Source organism: Coregonus clupeaformis, chromosome 16 (genome assembly GCF_020615455.1).
Source record: "Coregonus clupeaformis isolate EN_2021a chromosome 16, ASM2061545v1, whole genome shotgun sequence".
In the NCBI taxonomy this organism is placed as follows: Eukaryota; Metazoa; Chordata; class Actinopteri; order Salmoniformes; family Salmonidae; genus Coregonus; species Coregonus clupeaformis.
Window position 1 is genome coordinate 44637136 of NC_059207.1, and position 25611 is coordinate 44662746.

Here is a 25611-nt window from a genome sequence, read left to right on the forward strand (position 1 = left end):
TCCAAACCAAAGAGTGCTTCACATGTGGTTTAAAGGATGGTGAAAGCACACTTTGGTTTTAATCTTTGGGACTTATTTCTTTTAAGCCGTCTTTTATAACGTATTTTATGCTGTGTGAAGGCGGCTATATTTGGACAAATCTAACATGGTGTCTAACGATAAATATATATATATTTTTGTACTAAAAGTCTGACCTCAGAGAATCAGGAATATTATTCATTTTATCAATAGGATATCTTGTCATGTCATTTTATCTTTGTTTTACTTTTTGTTTGACTGTGTGTTTGATCAATCAGTAGCCTTGGACATAATACAGAAACAGAATGACTATTGTTTTGGTGCTAGGCCTTCATCTCTTGTAATGGACCATGGGTGACACCCTGGGGATGTATCCATAACAACCACAGCCAGCACAGTGCATGGTGTTGCTAGGTAGCCTAGAACTTGGTCCTGAAATGAAGCTTGACTATTAAAAGTGAAAGGAAGAGAAAGAAGGGGGAGAGAGGGAAAACTAGAAAAGAAGGGTAAGGAAAAAGTGAATGCCCTTATTTGCATAAATTAGGAATGCCTGAACATTCTGGCTACAAGTCAAGCACAAGCTATGTATCTTGCTCATTCGTTCTGAGAGAAAATACATTTGAGAAAAGTTCTCTCTATATTTATTTTATATGATCATGATCAACATTATTAATAAGTCAATAAATATCAAGATACTGTTCCTCCAGTTAGTTCAAATAGGGCAGTAGGAAGTAGCAACTTGTAGGTCTACCATCCATAATTGCATGAGTAAAATAGACTTGTTAGGAGGATAATTTCCATAATGGAACAGACCTTTGGGGTAAATTTAACGGGTAACCAGTATTCTTCCAGTTCTCTCATGTCGCCACCTGCTGATGAAGTGATGGTATTACAGCCTGACAGCTAGGAGACCCACAGTAATAGGATCGATCACACAGTGAGGGTGTTTAGTCATAGGACATCTTATTTATTATTGACTGCTGACCAACATACCTGGCGCACGTCAACATGTGTGTCACCACAATAGCATTACAGCCTAATGATCTGGGCTAAGACTAAAACCATTTACCATAGCTATGAATACCTCCACTGTGTGAGTCAGGTTCCTAATCTTACTTTTAACTGAGATCCACTTCAATGAATGGCCTATATACAGCCATTCAGAAATTCCCAAGAACAGATTTCACATTCTAGCATCCAATCTGCCTTCTAGAACTATCCTTAATTGACTGGTGATTGTTGCACAGGCACTGAAGTGACTTTAAATGTTTTGTCTGGCCTCAAAAGCCTTTCCTAAATATTACTACTATCTGAACTGTCACATTCTCATTTCATGATCTGATGATAGTTATGCTTTTTACACAAGTCTAATTCTGGTCAATATCATGAATGGATACACTGCATCTCTGTCTCCCATGTTTTTATTGTAATAACCCCACAGGAAAACGACATCAGATTCATCAAATGACACCAATACAGAACATGGAACTAGTTATTGTGTTTTATACCTAAGCAATAAGACACGAGGGGTTGTGGTATATGACCAATATACCACGGCTAATGGCAGTTTCGGAGTTCCTGGATACAGCCCTTAGCCAGGTGCCTTATTGCTATTATAAACTGGTTACCAATGTAATTAGACCAGTAAAGAAAAATGTTTTCATCATACCCGTGATATACCACGGCTTTCAGCCAATAAGCATTCAGGGCTCGAACCATCCTGTTCATAATAGCATTTATACACTCCCCCAAAATCACATCCTATTCAATAAAGTACGAAAAATAACGGACACAAAATATAATTCATAGAATAGTACAATATACAGCATTTACAAATCCACATCCAAAAGCTGCCTGTATTCTACCAAGGGTTGAAATCAGTGAAACCTGAGTTATAGCATGAGTCTTTCAAGTAAACTAAGTAAACTGTTACCACGGCATGTCAATATTAAACTGTTGATAACAACCATGGTAAAGAAAAGTAAATCATGTACTACTGCTTTATGGAGGTAGTGAGCTCGACTGGAAGGTAAACTATCACACCAGATATTTTACGTTATGTAATGTCTCATGAAAAGAAAAAGAAATGTAAAACAATGTTGTGCAAACAGTTAGTTGATCTCATTGACAACCTAGTCTTGGTTTGCGACTCAATGCCCAAGGTCTTGATCTGGATCTTGGTCAGAGTCTAGTTTTGGTTTGGGTCTCAAAAGTGTATTTATACTGTATACACATGGTCTTGGTTTGGGTCTCGAGGGCTTTAGTCGTGACTCCATCCATCTCTTCACTCAATCTCTACATCACTCCCACCCAGTACCCCATCACCAGGGACATTAGCGACCCAATGATGACGATGATGCTGTTATAGATAGGCCCACTGGATGCTCCATAGTAGTACCCCATATCCCCAGAGCCCTCTGGTCCTTCATAGCCACCAGGCCTGGGGCCATACCCTCCAGCTCTGGGGTACCCCCCATAGCCTCCCCCATAGCCTCCATAACCACCTCCATACCCTCCATATCCTCCTCCGTAGCCAGGACGACTCAAGGCACTGCCCAGCATTGCTCCCCCCACGGCACCAGCAGCAGCAGCACCTGCCATATTCCGCGCACTGGAGCCGCTGGAGCCTCCACTCTGGGCAGGCATTGGTCGGTATGCCTGTCCGCTCGAGGATGGCATTGGTCGGTATCCCGTGCCTCCACCTTGACGAGGGTAACCCCCACCTCCACGGCTACTACCGCCCCACCCCCCACCGAAGCCCCCACTACGACCGAAGCCCCCACCACGACGAGCCTCTGAGGTGGGGCAGAGGGTTGCTAGGAACAACAGGCAGGTTGCCACAGTGAGAAGTCTCTGTTGGCCAACCATCCTCATTCCCTGTGAAAACAAGATCATGAATGGTTTGTGATTGATGAGAATATCCCACATTTCCACACTAGTGCTGGGTCATTATCAAGACAAGAACAAGACATGAGCATGACTGTGTGTGTATGAAGTAGGATACCCCTACGAGCTAATCCAGTGTCAGTTTGGATTAATACCACCTGTGGGTTGATTGACAAGGGAAAGCTGATCCCAGATCTGTGTTGTGTCAGCTACCAACCTTAAGACCCCCACAGTGACGTAATGCCTGCATTCATCAGCTAGTCTGGACAGTCTGTCCAGTGATTAGTACAGTGGAACATAACATACACACACACTCATTTGAGTATGGTAGAACACAACGTACACACACACACTAACACACTAATGTTTTCGTCACTGCAGGCTTTGAGAATGTGCTAAGTAAAGGGTATTTTTACACTAGAGACAAATTAAGAGCAGGGCAGAGCGAGCTGCGGCTGCTAATCCAACTTTGACAGAAGAGTGTTACATTACATTTACATTTTAGTAGACGCTCTTATCCAGAGCGACTTACAGGAGCAATTAGGGTTAAGTGCCTTGCTCAAGGGCACATCGACAGATTTTTCACCTAGTCGGCTCGGGGATTAGAACCAGCGACCTTTCGGTTACTGGCACAACGCTCTAAACCACTAAGCTACCTGCCGCCCCAGAAGTCAACACACTATAGCATAGATAGGATCTAACAACTCAACAGTATATAAACTCAGGTTGGTACCAACTCTGGTTCTAGTCTAGTATGAAAAACAACAAGGGGATTGAAGGGAGAGTTTCTACTGTCAACATTTTGGCTCTTAAACCTTTTTCAATGCGAGTTGACAATAATCCTTGTCAATCCCCTTTTTTTTGTATTTCAAAACCCAAGAGATACATTTTCTACTTGGTCAGGGGATGATCACTAGACCAATGCCATAACAGATTAACTTCACAAGTACCATGTTACTACATCTCAATAATGATCATATGGTTTTTACCTCCATAATCAATCTCCTTTCTCTACCTCTCTCTCATCTCTCTGTGCGCCTCTCTCCTCTGTCACCCTTACTCAGACCTATTTACCACTGTAATCTATGTCCTCCCTAAAATTGTCTGTCCTCCTCTCTCCTCTCTCCCCATCATCATCACACAGCATTACAGTGTAATCTGTGTCCTTGGTGCCAAGGCTATCCTTATCCCTTAGCCTTTTGTCTTTAGAATAATCCCACACAGTAGCTTTCCAGTTTCCAAGATTACCTACTTTGTTAATTAGAGATCAGTGGAGGCTGGTGAGAGGAGCTATAGGAGGATTGTAATGCCTGGAGTGGAATTAATGGAACGGTATCAAACACATCAAACATATAGAAACCACGTTTGACTACGTTCCATTAATTCCACTCCAGCCATTACAATGGGCCCATCCTCCTATAGCTCCTCCCACCAGCCTCCACTGGTAGAGATTAATTCAGAAAACAGAGAGTTCTATAACTTCCCTCCTGGTTCATTCAGAAAACAGAGAGCTCTAGAATTTCCCTCCTGGTTCATTCAGAACACAGAGTTCTAGAACTTCCGTCCTGGTTCATTCAGAACACTGAGAGTTCTTGAAAGTTGTAAATGTAATCCTTGTTCATTCAAAAAAGGGAGAATTCTAATCTAAAATATCGCTCCTACTTCACACTCTTTGAATGAGTTTGGACGGATGTTAATAGTTTGTCTTTAGCCTCTTAATGATCCAATTTTGAATGTTTACTAACTTTATCTGGACAGCTCTACATAGCTTTTGGTAACTGTTTAGGCATGGTGTAAATGTCTATATAAAATTATTCAGACTAACATTTCACCACTATAGAATGAGTTATACAAGTGACAATACAACTGGGTCAAACAATGGCAAATAACACAAATGACACACGTGATGTACCTGCATTAATGCATCTTGGTATTTGTATTTTCCAAGTCCCTGATAACAGTTACAGTATGCTACATCATCAATAACACTGATTTAAATATCTTTAGAAATGATAGAATGATAACAATAATGTACATTTCACTGCAAACACTAAGCTAAAAGCAGTAGTGAGTGTTGAAACTCTTACCTGTAGAAGTTGACAAAGAGCTGAAGAAAATCACAGATTGGTCAGAGGATGTCCGTTGCTTGTTCTGTTGTCCTTTTGGCTCTCTCCTTTGTGTGTGTGATCGTCAGCGATTCCTGTCTGTCTGGGAGAGAGAGTGTGTGGGACGGGTCTCTTCAACCTCCAAATGGTCTCAGCCAGGTAGAGAGGGGATCTATCTCTGACCTCCTCATTGGCTGAGCAGGATAAACAATGATGCTCATCCCTGCTAACACTGTAGTGTTATGGTAAGCCCCTGCCCCACCAACACAGGAATAACTGCAAACCTATCTGTACACTTAGCCAAAGATAACCTGTGTGTGTGTGTGTCTCAGCCCCTAACCCACCAACGGAGTAGAAACTCAAACGACCTGTGTGTGTGTGTTTAGCCTGCCGTTAATGTAAGTCTCCTAATCTACCAAAACAGACAGCAATACTCCAGAGTAATATCATACAGCTTTGATTTAACAAGTATTATACAACCAAGATAACATGGTTTCTACCCACTGTCCCAAAAAGGCTAGACTCAGTACAGACCAAATAATCATTATTGTAAAAAACTACATTTCCAAATAGTGGCATGTGTCTTTGAAGAGAGTTTCCCCAAAGGAGCACTCAGTCAGAAAGTCAGAATGCAACATTAAAACAGCTAAAATACTGTATCAGTCTTGATAATGTCAGTCTTGAAAGAGCCATAGAAATTGAAAGGACAACCATACATGCACACAAGCACACACACACGCTCACACACAATATACAGCAACCTTTTAAAAGCTGAGGGTAGATATAGGTGTAACAGAATTGTTGTACCACATCTCAAAGTACTGTATAAAGTCATACACATGCACACAGTCACACAGATCAATATATACAAGGCAAGTATTATAACACACAGGTAACAGAAATCCACATTTTTTACATTCCACTAGAACAGGTTAGGAGACAGTTTTAGATGAACTGTGGCAAGAACAATCCTGAAGTTACATTACAGTTACAGCCTCTGTAGAGCTGATCATTAAGATAGTACTGTACCACACTGGTGTGACAGGCATGTTTCAACATCACATACTGTCACAGGACAGGAGTCATTCAACCCCTCCCACTGACTGACTGGGTGGGTGAGAAACTCATCTAGTGTGGGATGACACTGAGTCTAAGGCAGGTTCTGGTTTGGAGAGGGAGACACAACTAGTTATCTGCAGGTGGCAAAATAGGGCTTTGGTCAAAAATAAAAATATGTAAGGAGAGAGAGGTAGAGAGAACAGGAGAGGGAAAGTGAGAGAACTATATCTCTAACTCAATAGAACTAAGAAAGCTGGTTTTGCACACTGAGAGATGTAGATGTGCTTTAGATTATTTTGCATCTGAGTGGTATAGGACATAGGGCAGGCTCAATGCCCCATACAGACCCACAAGAGAAACGTGCCAACCTTTACCTTCATTATAAACCATTATTATTGCTGATATTGGTACAGTTAATATGCAGATAGCACGACAGAGAGGCAGGTATGTCAGAGAGGGATTGGGACAGCAAGGAGGATATGTACTGTTTGTTCATGGTATGGACGGAAAGAGCAGACATCATGTTTCAAAATGACCCTAACCTCAACAGAGGAAGGTACCACAATGCAGCGCACACAATGATTACACTGTCCCTATGGAGGTCTTGGAAGAGATTAAAGCGAGGTTGGAATGGATGCCTCTCCTCTGGGTGGTTCTTGGTCACTCCTGTTTGGTGCTTGGGACGGAGTCTGGGATTGGGAGGGGTAGCTAAGGAGTTTAGGGAGATTTGGGGAAGATCTGGTGGTCCCTCCCTAGACCAGATCACATACAGGTAGTCTCCTCAGGAAGACAACGCATCTGCTTCTCAATGATACACCGCAGAAATGTATACCTACAGATAGAGAGAGAGAGAAAGAGAGCGAAAGGGAGATAGAGAGAGAGAGGGAGGGAAGAGAATGAGACATAAATACACAGTAGATGACACCATAGACAGCTATTCAGGAGAGGTAGGTATATGTTGCCTGCACCTCACCTGCTCCTGAGTTTCTGCACCTCCCGGTCCTCTTCCTCCTTCAGCTTGGTGATGAAACTCTGCAGCACCGGCATCTCAAACTTAATATACTGCGCCACCTGGTCAGGAGGAGGGAGAAATGCAATTACAAACACAGACTTAGCCTGAACCCTCAACTATTATGAAGTCACAATCCTGTAATTATAACAATTACATAAAGGATGTCATTCATAGTCATAATAGCTTATTTCGGATGTCATACATAGTCATAATAGCTGTCAAGCCATTGTTGAGGACAACTAATTGGCTTGGCTTGCAGACCCCTAAGCTGCTTAACTTAAGTAAACTATGGTTTTGGTTTGACTCGTGACTCTGTTATGGTAAAAGGTCTATTTCAATTCTAGGTCTATTTCAATTCTAGTCTAGTGCATAAATAGCCCACTGCAGGTTATATTGAACTGAGCCCTTTTGTAATAGAAAAGGGGACAGACAGAATATTATATTCTGAGGACGTGATTTAGTTTATGGGTACTGAGAAGTGGGGAATGATTTAGCAGTTACACAGTGGTATGTAGGCGAGGAATGATTTAGCAGTTATACATTAGCAGTCTTACATTATAGGTGACTTCCTCTCCCAGGTCCTGCTCCATTAGGAAGATTCTGCTGACCTGTTCACACGGACCCTGAAGCACACGCAGCACCAGGGGGTAGTCACTGCGCTTCAGCTTTACGCGCTCTGAAAGAAGAAACATCGTCAAACCTTTACTGCATTACAACGGGTGTGTTTAAGTTGTGCTAGTAGATTGCCATGTTTTGCCACAGAGCTGCAGCACTTTCATACGCGCACACACACACACACACAATTAATAACGCATACTCTACTCTAGGATAAACACAGACATAGCTCACATTGACCCTGTGAAAGGGAGAAAGTGATTCAGCTTCACACTCTATGACAGATACGCAACCACACAACACCACACTCACTCACTCACCCCCGCTGGTGTGTACAAGGTACAGTGCAAAGTCATCTGGGCTATTCTCAATCTTGAACTTGTTAAGTAGCACTCGTAGCACCTGGGGCGTGGTCATACAACTGTTGATCCGCACGTTAGTCACTGAACCATACGCTGGGGTGAAGACTGCAGTCTGAAGGGGCGATGGGGGCAGCACAATTATGAGAAGGGGAGAGGAATGAGAGAGAGAGAAAATGTGTTTATTTGTGGTGTTATGTTCTCGTTGTACTAGTGTGTAGCTGCAGTATTATGGTGTGTGTATGTGTGTGCGTGCATGCATGCGTACCCTGTGATTGTAGAAATGTCCATTGATGGAGAAGCGGCGTCGTCGTATCCTCCTCTGGTCACTAGACGACCGGCGCTGGCCCCTCCTCAGAAACCCGGCATCGCTCTTCGTCCTCAGCAGCTGGGCGGAGCGCTCATATTCCTCTGTCCAATCAGAGCATAGAGATAGGGAAAAGTGGAGGAGTCAGAGAATCACGTTCCTAAGAACATCACAGAATGTTCTAAAAATGTATTGTGTTGAACAGGCATGGCTATCTAATGTAGGATAAATAATTGAGTTATCCATAATAACATGCTGAAGGTTTTCAGACTAGTCTTCTATAAGACCCACCTTCTTCCTCATCCGCCTTCACAATGCTGTCCTCTGATTGGCTCTCGTGCTCTGTCACTTCTATGGTGGGCGGGCTCTGCTGGGCACCTTCATTGCTATAGACATAGAGCAAACATGAATATTCCCATATTTAATAGCTTGACATTATTTATGACACATTATCTTCTGTTCAAAGTTATTCTACATCAAAGTGTAAATGAGACAGGCAGAGGAACAGTGAAATATGGTCTCTATATAATCTGACCACTAGCGTTGGTAAAAACATATACCTTTTATACATACAGTACGTAGTACATTTCTAGATGTTGCCTTGGTACGGTAAACAGAGCTCACTCCCTACCTCTGATTATCCATGGCACAGCCGGAGTGCCAGGATGTAGAGAGAGGAGGTCTGATTCGCTCGTGATCGTCCTGCATCTGCAATCTGATAGGTCGACGCAGGCCCCAGGAGATATTCAGCAAACCCTCCACGATCAGCTCCCCTTCCTCCTGTAGAGACAAGAGTTACCATGATCCATAAACACACACACACACACACACACACACACACACACGAGACAGTTATTACCCCTTTGGGGCAGGGTGAATTATTGAACAGAGTCAGTTTGGGGTAAATTATACAGCAAAGGAATGAGAAAGGGTGCGAGAGAGAGAGAGAGAGAGAGAGAGAGAGAGAGAGAGAGAGAGAGAGAGAGAGAGAGAGAGAGAGAGAGAGAGAGAGAGAGAGAGAGAGAGAGAGAGAGAGAGAGAGAGAGAGAGAGAGAGAGAGAGAGAGAGAGAGAGAGAGAGAGAGAGAGAGAGAGAGAGAGAGAGAGAGAGAGAGAGAGAGAGAGAGACAAAGAAAATAAGGAAGAGAAAGACTATAAATGCAATAAAGAGAGGTGAAATAGGAGGGTGCAGCTATCAGACAATTCTCACTGTTACTCTCAATCACATACACCAACACACACACACAAACGCGTGCACACCTCTCTGTGTCTCAACTGCAAGTTATGTCCTTCATAATAGAGGTTGTAGGTTTTGAGGTGGGACAGGACTGTTGCCCTGAAGACAGAAATAAAACATTCCTGACAACAATCCATTTCTTTACACACATTTTAATATTATACTTTTTGTTATTATTACACACGTCTGTACAAACGTTGTGTGTGTGTGTATGGCATACTTGCTGATGAACTTGTTGTCTCCGATCTGAACCCCATCCTGCATGTTATCCATTTTCAGTCAGCATGAGAGGAGCTAGAGAGAGAGAGAGAGAGAGAGAGAGAGAGAGAGAGAGAGAGAGAGAGAGAGAGAGAGAGAGAGAGAGAGAGAGAGAGAGAGAGAGAGAGAGAGAGAGAGAGAGAGAGAGAGAGAGAGAGAGAGAGAGAGAGAGAGAGAGAGAGAGAGAGAGAGAGAGAGAGAGAGAGAGAGAGAGAGAAATGGTGATCGGATGTTTTTAAACAATGTGAATAGATACTGAAGAACAAGGATTCAATAGAGAGAGAGATTTACTTTGATAGGTCTCATGAACTCACTCAATAGTGTTCACCGATGGTTAGCTAGCTAGTTAGATGCATCTTTTAGCCAGCCAATCTGTCAGTGTGAGATGGAGCACACAATCTCTAAACAATCTCTCTCTTCCTCTTTTCCTCCTCTTCTCTCCTCCACCATCTGTCTAAAACACACCACACACAGAAAATCACTAACACACACGGAAGCTTCTGTGGTGACCATCACACACACACATATGTTGAACTTTTAATTTAACATAGCATGCTGCCAGCACTCTCAGATGTTTCCTTCCTGCCCAGCCGAAACAGTGTGTGTGTTAGGGGGCAGCACAGAAGCTTCCAGACGGACAAGAACAGGTGCATTAATAATTTCAGTTGCATACACACACACACACACAGTGTCTCAGCCTTGTCCCAGGGACCAGCAAGCTACGTTCCTCCTCCTTGAAAGACCTCTTAAAATCACTTCTATTAGCACATACACTCTAACACACACTGTTATGCTACCCAGTGTATCTTGCTACAACTACTATGACAGGCTACCTCCCTATTTCATTGCTGAAATAGTGTATGTGTTTGTGTGTGTGTGTGTAGAAGGCCACTGTGTGGCTTACCGTGCTAAGATCTGTATGATCCTGGTAGGCCAGGAAAGAGAGAGCGATCCGCTAGCAGCACAAACACACAATATGTTAGTCCTCAGGGTCCAGTCAGAGGAGTTTACCTGAAGACGGCCCGACTGGAGCTAGTGAAGCTACTGTGTCCTTTCTGTGTAGGAGAGAGAGAGAGAGAGAGAGAGAGAGAGAGAGAGAGAGAGAGAGAGAGAGAGAGAGAGAGGAGAGAGAGGGGGGAGAGAGAGAGAGAGAGAGAGAGAGAGAGAGGGGGGGGAGAGAGAGAGAGAGAGAGAGAGAGAGAGAGAGAGAGAGAGAGAGAGAGAGAGAGAGAGAGAGAGAGAGAGAGAGAGAGAGAGAGAGAGAGAGAGAGAGAGAGAGTTCAGCACTAAGTGTGGCTCTTCAGAGTCTGTCTCAGTGGCTGTGTATCCAGGGTAGATGACCCAGGGCCTCTAAGGCTTCAGTGTGTTTGTAAAGGAGAGGGGAGAGGCGATGGAGAAAGCACCAGAGAGAGGGGTGGTTGAAGAGGCTGGTTAATAGCAAGTGCTCCCCATCCACTAATCTCTTCCTCCTTTAGAGCCTCAGTCACAGCGGAAACTGACGCTGCCGCTCTGACATTAGAGAGACATCCTCAATTGAAACTACAGACATGAAATATGATATCTCTCTCTCACATACACACACACACGGACAAAGGCACCTACACACACACAAAAACACACACGCACACAGCTTTTCTCTGAAAGGCTCACACGTACCCCCATTTACAGACAGAGAGAACCATTGAGCGGTATGAAGCAACAGACAACACCCACACCCACAGTCTACCTCACGTGTCCAGCCAATGCCTCACAATCATAAACACATTAAATTATTGTGACCATATGAACAATGTAATACCAATCAACCCACACACCATGCAGCATTATCAATATTTCAGCACCTACATTAGGCCCTGTTCAGCGCCACTGAACAACACAATAGGAGACGTTAGCCTTTAAAGGTCCAATGCTGCCGTTTCTATCTCAATATCAAATAATTTCTGGCAAACAATTAAGTACTTTACTGTGACTGTTTTTAATTAAAATTGTAAAAATAAATAAGAATAGCTTCTTAGCAAAGAGCAATTTCTCAAGCAAGAATTTAGCTAGGACTGTCTGGGAGAGGTGTGAGTGGGAAGGGAAAAATGGAAAACTAGCGGTTATTGGGAGAGAGGTTTGGAACACTCTATTAACCAGGCAGGCCAAAACTCCATCCCACCAAAGCAGGCTGAAATTTCAGTCGTTATTTTCAAACAGTTCATATACTAAAAGGGCATTATCATCATTTTCACAATTTCACAGTATTATTCTAACCTCATAGTGTGGAAATATACAGTGCCTTCAGAAAGTATTCATACCCCATTTTGTTGTGTTACAGCCTGAATTCAAAATGTATTAAATAGATTGTTTTCTCTCACCCATCTACACACAATACCCCATAATGACAAAGTGAAAACATGTTTTTAGACATTTTTGAAAAATTATTGAAAATGAAATACCTAATTTACATAAGTATTTCACACCCCTGAGTCAATACATGTTAGAATCACCTTTGGCAGCGATTACAGCTGTGAGTCTTTCTGGGTAAGTCTCTAAGAGCTTTGCATACCTGGATTATACAATATTTGCACATTTGCCTTAAAACTATTATTCAAGCTCTGTCAAGTTGGTTATTGACCATTTCCAAGTCTTGCCATAGATTTTCAAGCTGATTTAAGTCATAACTGTAACTATGCTGCTCAGGAACAGTCAATGTCATCTTGGTAAGCAACTGTAGTGTATATTTGGCCTTGTGTTTTAGGTTATTGTCCTGCTGAAAGGTGAATTTGTCTCCCAGTGTCTGTTGGAAAGAAGACAGAACCATGTTTTCCTCTAAGATTTTGCCTGTGCTTAGCTCTATTCTGTTTCTTTTTATCCTAAAAAACTTCCTAGTCCTTGCCCATGACAATCATACCGATAACATGATGCAGCCACCACCATGCTTGAAAATATGAAGAGTGGCGTGTTGGTGTGTTGGATTTGCCCCAAACATAATGCTTTGTGTTCAGGACATAAAGTTAATTTCTTTGCCACATTTATTTGCAGTTTTACTTCAGTGCCTTATTGTAAACAGGATCCATGTTTTGGAATATTTTTTATTCTGTACAGGCTTCCTTCTTTTCATTCTGTCATATTTATTATCATATATTGTGGAGTATCACGACTTCCTCCGAAGCTGCCTCCCCTCCTTGTTCGGGCAGGCTTCGGCGTTCATCGTCACTGGCCTTCTAGCTACTGCCACTCCATATCCCATCATTCCATTTGTCTTGTCTTGTCAATTACACACACCTGGTTCATATCCCCTCATTAGTACATGTATAAGTGTTCCCTCTGCTCCTCTTGTCCTTGTGGGTGATTGTTATTTGTGAGTTAAATGTAGCACGGTTGAGCTACCCGCACCTTGTATTTCCGGGGATATTGTTCCCCGTGTGCCTGTATATTGTTGACGCTATCCAGCGTAACTGTGTCCTACGGAATAAACTCTGTATTCGGTGATTTACCCTCCTGCGCCATATCTTCACCATGCTCAAAGGGATATTCAGTGTCTGCTTTTTTTAAACATTTCCCCATCTACCAATAGGTGCCCTTCTTTGCAAGGGATTGGAAAACCTCCCTGGTCTTTTTGGTTGAAACTGTGTTTGAAATTCACTGCTCGACTGAGGGACCTTACATATAATTGTATGTGTGGTGTACAGAGATTAAGTAGTCATTCAAAAATCATGTTAGTCCTTGCAACTTATTATGTAACTTGTTAAGCTCATCTTTACTCCTGAACTTATTTAAGCTTGCCATAAAAAGGGGTTGAATACTTATTGACTCATGACATTTCAGGTTTACATTTTTATTAATTAGTATAAATGTCTGAAAACATAATTCCACTTTTACATGATGGGGTATTGTGTGTAAACCAGTGACACAAAATCAAAATGTTATCCATTTTAAATTCAGAATGTGGAAAAAGTCAAGGGGTGTGAATACTTTCTGAAGGCACGTTTTTGACTGCACTGGGCCTTTAATACCAAGACCAGGGATGGGTGGCTGTGGCTCAGTCCTTGAGGGTGGAAGTATGTTGGTCCAAGCCAATGGTCCTAGGAATAGGACCCACTACAGGTAGGTTGTTTAAGACTGGACTGTGGCCCAAGAAACCTCTAAAGGCTTTGGTGGGTCAGGGCACAAACATGTGGGAACCCCTGGTCTAGCCTGGCAGTTCCACATCAATAATGAAACGTAGATCTAAAATCTTGCGTAACCGCATCAGTTACTTTATGTTACGTACATCTGTCAACTAGAAATTAATAATGTCTACACTGACACACTACTACTGATCTGTCTCAATTGAGTCTTTCTGCTGCTTGCAGAAAACATACCATGCCTGTTGTTTTGGGGGGGAAACGACTGGCCGTATAAAAAAACAGACAAATTGACCCAACATTGACCCAGGCTGGCTCAGCCCATGGCTCTGTGTTCTGTTACAGTGTTCTGTTCTGCATTCCAGCTGGGATGATGGATTTTGGGATAATGTGCTCTGTTCTGTTCTGTACGGGGGTCCAAAAATAGCCCCCATCCTTCCCCTCCCTCTGCATTCCCTTGAATCCTTCTCTACAACAACCACAGCAACCAAGCCTGTCTCTCTCTCTCCTCCACCCTTTAACAACCACAGCAGCCAAGTCAGCCTATCTCTCCTCCTCCACCCCTTAACTACCACAGCAGCCAAGCCTGTCTCTCTCTAGTCTAAGCATAGCTCTCTCTCTTCCTCCCTCTTTCCGCACAATTACAGTGCCTTCAGAAAGTATTTACACCCCTTGACTTTTTCCACATTTTGTTGTGTTACAGCCTGAATTTAAAATTGATTAAATTGAGATGTTTTGTCACTGGCCTACACACAATACCACATACTGTCAAAGTGGAATTATATTTTCGAAATTAATTAGAAATGAAAAGCTGAAATGTCTTGAGTCAATAAGTATTCAACCCCTTTGTTATGGCATGCCTTAATAAGTTCAGGAGTAAAACTGTGCTTAACAAGTAAGTTGCTGTCACACCCTGATCTGTTTCACCTGTCTTGTGCTTGTCTCCACCCCCATCCAGGTGTTGCCCATTTCCCCCATTATCCCCTGTGCATTTATACTCGTGTTTTTTGTTTGTCTGTTGCCAGTTCGTCTTGTCTCGTCAAGCCTACCAGCGTTTTTTCCTGTACTCCTGTTTCTCGTTAGTTCCTGTTTTCTAGTTCTCCCGGTTTTGACCATTCTGCCTGCTCTGACCCTGAGCCTGCCTGCCCTTCTGTACCTCTTGACACTGCCCTGGATTACTGACCTCTGACTGCCCTGACCCTGAGCCTGCCTGCCATTCTGTACCTCTTGACACTGCCCTGGATTACTGACCTCTGCCTGCCCTTGACCTGTCGTTTGCCTGCCCCGTTTTGTAAATAAACTTTTGTTATTTCGAACTGTCTGCATCTGGGTCTTATCCTGAGGTCTGATAGCACAAACTGACCCAGCAGACTCGGACCACCTCTGCAACGCCGTCTCCTCCCAGGGAGCCACCATTGGGAGACACAAGGAGTTACTTTGAGGTCTTATGGAAGGATTCTAGACCATTGCAGAACGCCATGATCGTGCCTTAAATACATTGCTGGAGAAATTCTGCAGATTATCTGTGAGGCAGCCGGCCACGACAGTCACCTCCCAGCCCCTCAGTAACACTGCTGTCAGCAGTGCGTCTCTCCAGGCCACCCCGGCTTCCCGAGAACCCCGCTTACCTCCTCCGGAACGCTTCGCTGGAAGGTCAGGAACCTGTCGGGCGATTCTCTCCCAGTGTTCCCTCATCTTCGAGCTGCAGCCCTTCCCCTCAGACCGCTTGAAGATAGCATATCTCATAACGCTAATGTCCGGGAGGGCTCTCACCTGGGCTACAGCAGTGTGGGAACAACAATCTGCTGTGTGTTTCAGCCTGGAGGAGTTCGTGGCTGAGGTAAAAAAGGTTTTAGATTCTCCGTTGTCTGGGAGAAAGGCTGCCCGGAAGTTACTCCAGCTTCGCCAAGACTCCCGCAGTGTGGCGGACTATGCGGTTAATTTCCACACGTTGGCTGCCGAGAGTGCCTGGAACCCGGAATCCCTGTTCGACACATTCCTTCATGGATTATCAGAGGAGGTTAAAGAAGAGCTCGCAGCCCGGGAGTTGTCTGTATTGCGGAACTGCTGGTGATTATGTGTCTACCTGTCCATTAAAAGGACCAGGCTCATCAGTAGGTACGAGTACTCTGTTGGGCCATACGGAGAATGTTTCTTCTCCCCTTACTCGCACCCCTCTACATGCCACCCTGCTGTGGGGCGACCAGTCGAAATCTCTGGGTTCTCATTGACTCTGGGGCCGATGAGAGTTTCATGGACGCTACCCTGGTGTCTGAGCTGGGCATCCCCACTCATTCCCTCGGATGTTAGAGCACTGGATGGGTGCTCTATAGGCAGGGTCACCCACAATACTACTCCTATCCACCTGCGTGTGTCCGGGAACCACAGTGAGTCAATTCAGTTCATGCTCATTAAGTCTCCTCAGGTTCCCGTGGTATTGGGGTTTTCTTGGCTCTAGAGCCACAATCCCCTTATCAACTGGACTGCTGGTACTATCATGGGCTGGAGCCCGTTCTGCCATGCCCATTGCCTGAAGTCGGTGCAGCCTGCCCCGGGACGTCTTCCTGTAGGTTCGGAAGAAGCCTCGGACCTCTCTGCCATTCCCGCGGAGTACCAGGACCTCCGGGAGGTTTTCAGCAAGGCCCGGGTCCCTTTCACGTGGTCCCCTTGGGAGAGGTGAGTGCGTTCCTGGATCTTAAGCACCGCTTCACCACAGCTCCCATATTGATCCATCCGGACCTGTCCCGTCAGTCCGTGGTGAAGGTAGACGCTTCGGATGTCGGAGTGGGGGCCGTCCTGTCCCAGTGTTCTGCCCTGGACCTTAAGCTGCATCCCTGCGTCTTCTTCTCCCATCGTCTTAATGTCACGGAGAGGAACTATGATGTGGGGAATCGGGAACTACTCGCGGTGAAGATGGCATCTCCGCACCGCCAAGCGTCTCAACTCCAGGCAAGCTCAATGGGCCCTGTTGTTCACCCGGTTCAACTTCACCATCTCCTACCCCCCGGGGTCTAAGAATGTTAAGCCGGATGCGCTTTCACGCCGCTATAGCCCCGCTTCTACACCCTCGGACCACGAGACCATCCTTCCTACCTCGTGCCTGCAGCTACCCTCGTCTGGGGAATAGAGAACCAGGTCCATAAGGCGCAACGTTCCCAGCCGGGGGGGGGGTCACATATATCCCTGGACTTCGTCACTGGTCTCCCACTGTCTTATGCCAACACCACTATCCTCACGGTGGTGTACATGTTTTCCAAAGCTGGCCATTTCATTCCTCTCCCCAAGCTACCTCCTGCCAAGGAGACGGCCCAGCTCATGGTGCAGCACGTCTTCCGGATCCATGGACTTCCAGTGGACATGGTCTCCGACCATGGTCCTCAGTTCTCGTCCCGGTTCTGGAAGGCGTTCTGCACACTCATTGGGTCGTCGGCCAGCCTGTCCTCTGGGTTTCATCCTCAATCCAACGGGCAGTCGGTGCGTGCCAATCAGGACCTGGAGACGACTCTTCGGTGCCTCGTCACGGCCAACCCCACCACCTGGAGCCAGCAACTCATGTGGGTGGAGTACGCCCGGAACACCCTTCCCTGCTCGGCCACTGGGCTCTCGCCCTTCGAGTGCTCCATGGGCTATCAGCCCCCACTCTTCCCGGAGCAAGAGGAAGAGGTCAACATACCCTCGGCCCAGATGTTCGTCCGCCACAGAAAACTGAGAATGGATCAACAACATTGTAGTTACTCCACAATACTAACCTAATTGAGAGAGTAAAAAGAAGGAAGCATGTACAGAATAAAAATATTCCAAAACATGCATCCTGTTTGCAACAAGGCACTAAAGTAATACTGCAAAAAATGAGGCAAAGCAATTCACTTTTTATCCTGAATACAAAGTGTTATGTTAGGTGCAAATTCAAAACAACACATTACTGAGTACCACTCTCCATATTTTCAAGCATAGTGGTGGCTGCATCATGTTATGGGTATGCTTGTAATCATTAAGGACTGGGGAGTTTTTCAGTATAAAAAAGAAATGGAATGGAGCTAAGCACGGGTAAAATCCTAGAGGAAAACACAGTTCAGTCTGCTTTCCACCAGACACTGGGAGACGAATTCACCTTTCAGCAGGACAATAACCTAAAACACAAGGCCAAATCTACACTGGAGTTGCTTACCAAGAAGATAGTGACTGTTCCTGAGTGGCAGAGTTACAGTTTTGACTTAAATCTACTTGGAAATCTATGGCAAGACCTGAAAACGGTTGTCTAGCAATGATCAACAACCAATTTGACAGAGCTTGAATCCAGGTGTTGAAAGCTCTTAGAGATTTACCCAGAATGACTCACAGCTGTAATTGCTGCCAAGGGTGCTTCTACAAAGCATTGACTCAGGGGTGTGAATACTTATGTAAATGAGATATTTCTGTATTTAATTTTCAATAAATTTGCAAAAATGTCTAAAAACATGTTTTCACTTTGTCATTATGGGGTATTGTGTGTAGATGGGTGAGAAAAATATATATTTAATAAATTTTGAATTCAGGCTGTAACACAACAAAATGTGGAATAAGTCAAGGGGTAGGAATACTTTCTGAAGGCACTGTATAACTTCTGTGGCTCCGAGTGCTATCACTGATAATAAGCCATCACTAAAGTGCGCACATGCATGTTCCGTTTCTCTGAATGAAATTCCAGCATGGGGTGCAGGCAGGTAATTAAGCAGGCTTCAATGCATACTTCTTCAGCAGCAGCCTTTATAAACATAATACAACGGTCACAAATGAATGAACCAAGTGATTCCGCTCAACATAATAGACAAACATAATCTCTACCGGTCTTTTTTTATGGGGTGCACGTCATAAAACATTCTAAAAACATGTTTTCACTTTGTCATTATGAGGTATTGTGTGTAGATTATAATTTGTTTTACCCATTTTGAATTCAGGCTGTAACACAACAAAAAGTGGAATAAGTCAAGGGGTATGAATACTTTCTGAAGGTAATAAGCTTTATAGGCATGGAAAGCAGGTATAAATATTGGCAAAGCAGAAAGGTTTTAGATTGCTTTCTACTCCCTCTTCTCTTCTCTTCCCATTCCCTCTATCAGGCAAAGTAGCCTACATAGTGTACATAGAAATATACACGTTTAAAAATGTCGACCAAGATTTTTGGGGGGCGTGGACAGCCCCTGCAGGGTTCTCTTCTCTCTCTCTCTCTCTCTCTCTCTCTCTCTCTCTCTCTCTCTCTCTCTCTCTCTCTCTCTCTCTCTCTCTCTCTCTCTCGCTCTCTCTCTCTCTCTCTCTCTCTGTGTCTCTCTCTCTCTCTCTCTCTGTCTCTCTCTCTCACTATCTGTCTGTCTCTGTCTCTCTGTCTCTCTCCCTCTCTCAATTCAATTTCTATTTAAATTTTCTATTTCAATTTAAGGGCTTTATTGGCATGGGAAACGTATGTTAACATTGCCAAAGCAAGTGAAGTAGATAGTAAACAAAAGTGAAATAAACAATAAATATTAACAGTAAACATTACACTCAGAAGTTTCAAAAGAATAAAGACATTTCAAATGTAATATTATGTATATATACAGTGTTGTAACAATGTGCAAATAGTTAAATACAAATGGGAAAATAAATAAACATAAATATGGGTTGTATTTACAATGGTGTTTGTTCTTCACTGGTTGCCCTTTTCTTGTGGCAACAGGTCACAAATCTTGCATCTGTGATGGCACACTGTGGTTTTTCACCCAGTAGATAAGGGAGTTTATCAAAATTGGGTTTGTTTTCTAATTCTTTGTGGATCGCTGTAATCTGAGGGAAATATGTGTCTCTAATATGGTCATACATTTTGCAGGAAGTTAGGAAGTGCAGCTCAGTTTCCACCTCATTTTGTGGGCAGTGTGCACATAGCCTGTCTTCTCTTGAGAGCCAGGTCTGCCTACGGCGGCCTTTCTCAATAGCAAGGCTATGCTCACTGAGTTTGTACATAGTCAAAGCTTTCCTTAAGTTTGGGTCAGTCACAGTGGTCAGGTATTCTGCCACTGTGTACTCTCTGTTTAGGGCCAAATAGCATTCTAGTTTGCTCTGTTTTTTTGTTTGTTCTTTCCAATGTGTCAAGTAATTCTCTTTTTGTTTTCTCATGATTTGGTTGGGTCTAATTGTGTTGTTGTTGTTGTTGTTGTCCTGGGGCTGTGTGGAGTCTGTTTGTGTTTGTGAACAGAGCCCCAGGACCAGCTTACTTAGGGTACTCTTCTCCAAGTTCATCTCTCTGTAGGTGATGGCTTTGTTATGGAAGGTTTGGGAATCGCTTCCTTTTAAGTGGTTATAGAATTTAACGGCTCTTTTCTGGATTTTGATAATTAGCGGGTATTGGCCTAATTCTGCTCTGCATGCATTATTTGGTGAACCATGGGGCGGCGTGCAATTGGCCCAGCGTCGTCCAGGGTAGGGGAGGGAATGGCCGGCAGGGATGTAACTCAGTTGATAGAGCATGGCGTTTGCAACGCCAGGGTTGTGGGTTCGATTCCCACAGGGGGTATGAAAAACTAAAAACTAAATAATAATGTATGCACTAACTGTAAGTCGCTCTGGATAAGAGCGTCTGCTAAATGACTAAAATGTAAAAATGTAAATGTGTTTTACGTTGTACACGGGGGATGTTTTTGCAGAATTTTGCATGCAGAGTCTCAATTTGGTGTTTGTCCCATTTTGTGAATTCTTGGTTTGTGAGCGGACCCCAGACCTCACAACCATAAAGGGCAATGGGTTCTATAACTAATTCAAGTATTTTTAGCCAGAACCTAATTGGTATGTCAAATTTTATGTTCCTTTTGATGGCATAGAAGGCCCTTCTTGCCTTGTCTCTCAGATCGTTCACAGCTTTGTGGAAGTTACCTGTGGCGCTGATGTTTAGGCCGAGGTATGTATAGTTTTTTGTGTGCTCTAGGGCAACGGTGTCTAGATGGAATTTGTATTTGTGGTCCTGGCAACTGGACCTTTTTTGGAACACCATTATTTTTGTCTTACTGAGATTTACTGTCAGGGCCCAGGTCTGACAGAATCTGTGCAGAAGATCTAGGTGCTGCTGTAGGCCCTCCTTGGTTGGTGACAGAAGCACCAGATCATCAGCAAACAGAAGACATTTGACTTCAGATTCTAGTAGGGTGAGGTCGGGTGCTGCAAACTGTTCTAGTGCCCTCGCCAATTCGTTGATATATATGTTGAAGAGGGTGGGGCTTAAACTGCATCCCTGTCTCACCCCACGGCCCTGTGGAAAGAAATGTGTGTGTTTTTTGCCAATTTTAAGCGCACACTTGTTGTTTGTGTACATGGATTTTATAATGTCGTATGTTTTTCCCCCAACCCCACTTTCCATCAATTTGTAAAGCAGACCCTCATGCCAAATTGAGTCAAAAGCTTTTTTGAAATCAACAAAGCATGAGAAGACTTTGCCTTTGTTTTGGTTTGTTTGTTTGTCAATTAGGGTGTGCAGGGTGAATACGTGGTCTGTCGTACGGTAATTTGGTAAAAAGCCAATTTGACATTTGCTCAGTACATTGTTTTCACTGAGGAAATGAACTAGTCTGCTGTTAATGATAATGCAGAGGATTTTCCCAAGGTTGCTGTTAACGCATATCCCACGGTAGTTATTGGGGTCAAATTTGTCTCCACTTTTGTGGATTGGGGTGATCAGTCCTTGGTTCCAAATATTGGGGAAGATGCCAGAGCTAAGGATGATGTTAAAGAGTTTAAGTATAGCTAATTGAAATTTGTGGTCTGTATATTTTATCATTTCATTGAGGATACCATCAACACCACAGGACTTTTTGGGTTGGAGGGTTTGTATTTTGTCCTGTAGTTCATTCAATGTAATTGGAGAATCCAGTGGGTTCTGGTAGTCTTTAATAGTTGATTCTAAGATTTGCATTTGATCATGTATATTTTTTTTGCTGTTTGTTCTCTGTTATAGGGCCAAAAAGATTGGAGAAGTGGTTTACCCATATATCTCCGTTTTGGATTGATAGCTCTTCGTGTTGTTGTTTGTTTAGTGTTTTCCAATTTTCCCAGAAGTGGTTAGAGTCTATGGATTCTTCAATTACATTGAGCTGATTTCTGACATGCTGTTCCTTCTTTTTCCGTAGGGTATTTCTGTATTGTTTTAGTGATTCACCATAGTGAAGGCGTAGGCTCAGGTTTTCTGGGTCTCTATGTTTTTGGTTGGATAGGTTTCTCAATTTCTTTCTTAGGTTTTTGCATTCTTCATCAAACCATTTATCACTGTTGTTACTTTTCTTTGGTTTTCTGTTAGAGATTTTTAGATCTGACAGGGAAGCTGAGCGGTCAAATATACTGTTTAGGTTTTCTACTGCCAAGTTTACACCTTCACTATTACAGTGGAACGTTTTGTCCAGGAAGTTGTCTAGAATGGATTGAATTTGTTGTTGCCTAATTGTTTTTTGGTAGGTTTCAACACTACTTTCCTTCCATCTATAGCATTTCTTAATATTATTCAGTTCCTTTGGCTTTGATGCCTCATGATTGAGTATTGCTCTGTTCAAGTAGACTGTGATTTTGCTGTGGTCTGATAGGGGTGTCAGTGGGCTGACTGTGAACGCTCTGAGAGACTCTGGTTTGAGGTCAGTGATAAAGTAGTCTACAGTACTACTGCCAAGAGATGAGCTATAGGTGTACCTACCATAGGAGTCCTTTCGAAGCCTACCATTGACTATGTACATACCCAGTGTGCGACAGAGCTGCAGGAGTCGTGACCCGTTTTTGTTGGTTATGTTGTCGTAGTTGTGCCTAGGGGGGCATATGGGTGAGGGAATGCTGTCACCTCCAGGTAGGTGTTTGTCCCCCTGTGTGCTGAGGGTGTCTCTCTCTCTCTCTCTCTCTCTCTCTCTCTCTGTCTCTCTTGCTCTACAGAGCTAGACTAATGAACTCCTGGTCTATTGCTTCCTTGTTCTAAAACATATATTATCCTTAATGTTGTTGTTTCCCTTTGTTGTCCTCTTTATCTAACTTGTTTTCCTCCATCCCTTTACCATCCTCTCTGACTCCCCCCCACCTCCCACAGACTGGCACCAATCCACTGCCATTAAAACGCCTGACCACAATGTCCTGACTTCTCTCTCTCTCTCATTCTCACACACACACACACACACACACACTTGCGTTTTGATCTCTTGCCCCTTGCCTCTGTCCTGAACTGCTTTAGCTGAAGGGATGAATGCAGGTTCAAACCTCCAGTTCAATACTCCTCCTGAATTCCTCCCTCTCAACCCCAACTTTGCTCGCCCACTATTGTTCACATTGTCATAGCAACCCTAAAAACATCCGATGTCTAACAACCAAATCTATCACACAGTGGCAAAGCTTTTGTGTGTGTCTGTGTAAATAGACAGATGCCCCTTCAATTTGGCTCACACCTTTATGGTGTCATTAGACAGGAAAAGGCGCAATGCTTGCTCACCATTAAAAATACGTAGTTTTATTAGACAAGTTTAAAAGATTGACGTTTCGGCCTTCAATGGCCTTCTTCAGAATCACACGATTATGGTGAAATTGTATATGACCTTAGGAAGCATAATATCCTATTAATCATTAAAGGTACAAGCCAATATTATGAATTCCCTCACAACTTAGTGTGGAAAATATGACCACATGCTTGGACATCCACCATCTGAGAGGATCAGTCTCTGGGCACTACCACTTGCCAGTGTGCGCGCGCGCGTGTGTGTGTGTGTATGAGTTTGTGTGAGAAGAATCTTAAGTAGCCTATCTGATACTGATGTTATGTAATCTGTCCAGACAAACACATATTGTTTTATAGACTAGCCTACTAAACTGTATAGGCAGAGCCCAGATACGGCTTCTAATAGGTTTCACTTCTGTGCAATAACATAATAAAAACTGGAAAAACATGCGGATTTGTTTCCCCGCAGCAGTGTCATTTGGTACTACTTAATGTGAGTTGAGGGCTAATAGTATTGCATTATCGATGGAATAACGTTTATCTTCGATTACTTCTAAACTCTGTCTATGGATCTAAATGAGTCTCGCACGCATTCTTTATCCAGTCACACTTGCTCTAACTGGCGAAATTGTAGCCAATTTCTATGCAAATTAACATATAGCCTACTTACGGACGGAGCTGCTAGATAGTCTGGTAATTTTCAGGACCTCTTCGGGCTTTAGTTGTTATTGTTTACGAACGATCAACTGGGCTTAGTTCTTCTCTGCCACGCTGGGTTTCGGGTGGGATAGTTGTTAACCGTGCGTCGCCCAGTCTGCTCGTTCCCTGCTCGGTTCGCCTTATCCGCGCATCGGAAACAATCGGTGTATGCACGCACCGGGGCTTGCATGCGTGGCGTCCGCGCGACGAGAGGAGAACCCCATCTGTTGTAGCGGACCTCTGGCACCGTACCCGGTAACCAATCAGCGCGCGATCTGCCTCCGCTTTGTTCGCGCAGACTGCTCGCTCTCTGAATAGGTGAAAAGAATAGGAGGGGAATCCTGAAAACAATAGGGCTGATAGATAACTAGACCCACTGCGCATACACAAGGGAGGTGCTCATAGGCCTACTTAAAGTGAGAGTTGCAATTTTCATTTTTAAACTGTATAGGTCAAGTTCAATTTTAAAACCATTAGGCCTATAGGTACTTAACCCTTAATACATGTCCATGTGCTTTGACTGATTTCAGCTGATATGTGGGGTTGTATGGTAGTAGCCTAGGCTGTATTTAATCACTCTTATTCTAAACACAGTCAGTCAATATTAGGTATTTAAAGTAGGAGCCATTAAGTGGTGTTCTCCTCAGCTGCTCTCTTCTCTATGTCCCACTAATCTCTTCAGTAACATCTGCTCTCCCTGCGCCGCTCAGACGTTCTGACGTCAATAAAGAGGATGGTTTGGTGCGTGATATTACTAGACACAACAGTATGCCTAATCTCTCTATCACGAACACTCACTCTCAGGGATGGAGAGAGGACAATTTAAACAATATAACTGTTGAGACTATATATGATGTGGGTATGTTGTGCAGTAGATCTAGTGTTTTTTAATGTTAAGCCTAGGCTGGAATAGTAAGATAGAGGTCTAAACACAATCTATTCATTTCTACTAACAATAAAGACAATAGACAGCATTCATTCTGTAACATCTTATTAAATAGTTTTAGGAACAAAGAATATAACATTTTGTTGCTACTATTAGTATACACAATGCCTGGTCCAGAAGTTTTCAGCACACTGTAGCCTACTCAATTCAATATACATTTATATATTTTTTACATCTGTTTAAAATTTGTCAGCTGTTTCTCGATTTGTATGAATACTTTATTAACATGATAACAGAAAGCAATGTTGGAAATATACAATATAAAAACAATTCTAACTAGCAAAAGTATTCCACCAAACTACAGATTCAAAATAGAAACAAATGTATTTTATTTATTTTAATTAAATAAAAATTTAACAAAAATGGTGCGCATTGCAGCATGGCAGAATATTAAAATGCATGATTTATTTTCTTACAAACATTTGTCTGTAAAAAACATAATGATGTATTAAAAAACAAGAAAAATATTGAAAAAGATAAAACACTTGGGAGAGAGAAATGTATATTCTTCAGGTAGCTTCCCCTTCAAAATAACTGAA

General features: G+C 43.3%; 2 protein-coding genes across 5 annotated transcripts; both read right to left on the reverse strand.

Moving 5' to 3' along the window:
- Nucleotides 1-1421: 1421 nt before the first annotated feature.
- LOC121584990 (ras association domain-containing protein 2) lies at nt 1422-24413 on the reverse strand. 4 transcript variants are annotated; one of them, XM_041901279.1, is made up of 13 exons: nt 24098-24409; nt 10760-10910; nt 10170-10309; nt 9818-9891; nt 9621-9696; nt 8993-9141; nt 8653-8747; nt 8323-8465; nt 8016-8169; nt 7635-7756; nt 7042-7139; nt 4992-6900; nt 1422-2895 (listed from the first exon to the last, which is right to left on the reverse strand). In XM_041901279.1, the coding sequence occupies exons 4-12, from the start codon at nt 9868-9870 to the stop codon at nt 6831-6833; spliced, it is 960 nt and encodes a 319-aa protein (XP_041757213.1). In that variant the 5' UTR covers nt 9871-9891; nt 10170-10309; nt 10760-10910; nt 24098-24409; the 3' UTR covers nt 1422-2895; nt 4992-6830. The 4 variants fall into 4 exon arrangements, with proteins under 4 accessions (XP_041757213.1, XP_041757214.1, XP_041757215.1 ...); XM_041901280.1 differs by lacking the exon at nt 10170-10309; XM_041901282.2 differs by lacking the exon at nt 1422-2895 and having other exon boundaries at nt 6811-6900; nt 7037-7139; nt 24098-24413.
- Nucleotides 2314-2886, reverse strand: LOC121583997 (glycine-rich cell wall structural protein 2-like). Its single transcript, XM_041899835.1, has one exon. It carries the CDS (start codon nt 2884-2886, stop codon nt 2314-2316), a length of 573 nt encoding a protein of 190 aa, XP_041755769.1.
- Nucleotides 24414-25611: the final 1198 nt, after the last annotated feature.

Bases quoted from the DNA above. Each gene is read 5' to 3' on its own strand.
- LOC121583997 (XM_041899835.1), bottom strand. From the start codon at position 2,886: ATGGTTGGCCAACAGAGACTTCTCACTGTGGCAACCTGCCTGTTGTTC.
- LOC121584990 (XM_041901281.1), bottom strand. From the start codon at position 9,870: ATGGATAACATGCAGGATGGGGTTCAGATCGGAGACAACAAGTTCATC. The intron at 8,748-8,992 runs GTAGGGAGTGAG...CTATGTCTATAG, and splicing joins TGTGCCATGGATAATCAGAG to CAATGAAGGTGCCCAGCAGA. The intron at 8,170-8,322 runs GTACGCATGCAT...TCGCCCCTTCAG, and splicing joins GACATTTCTACAATCACAGG to ACTGCAGTCTTCACCCCAGC.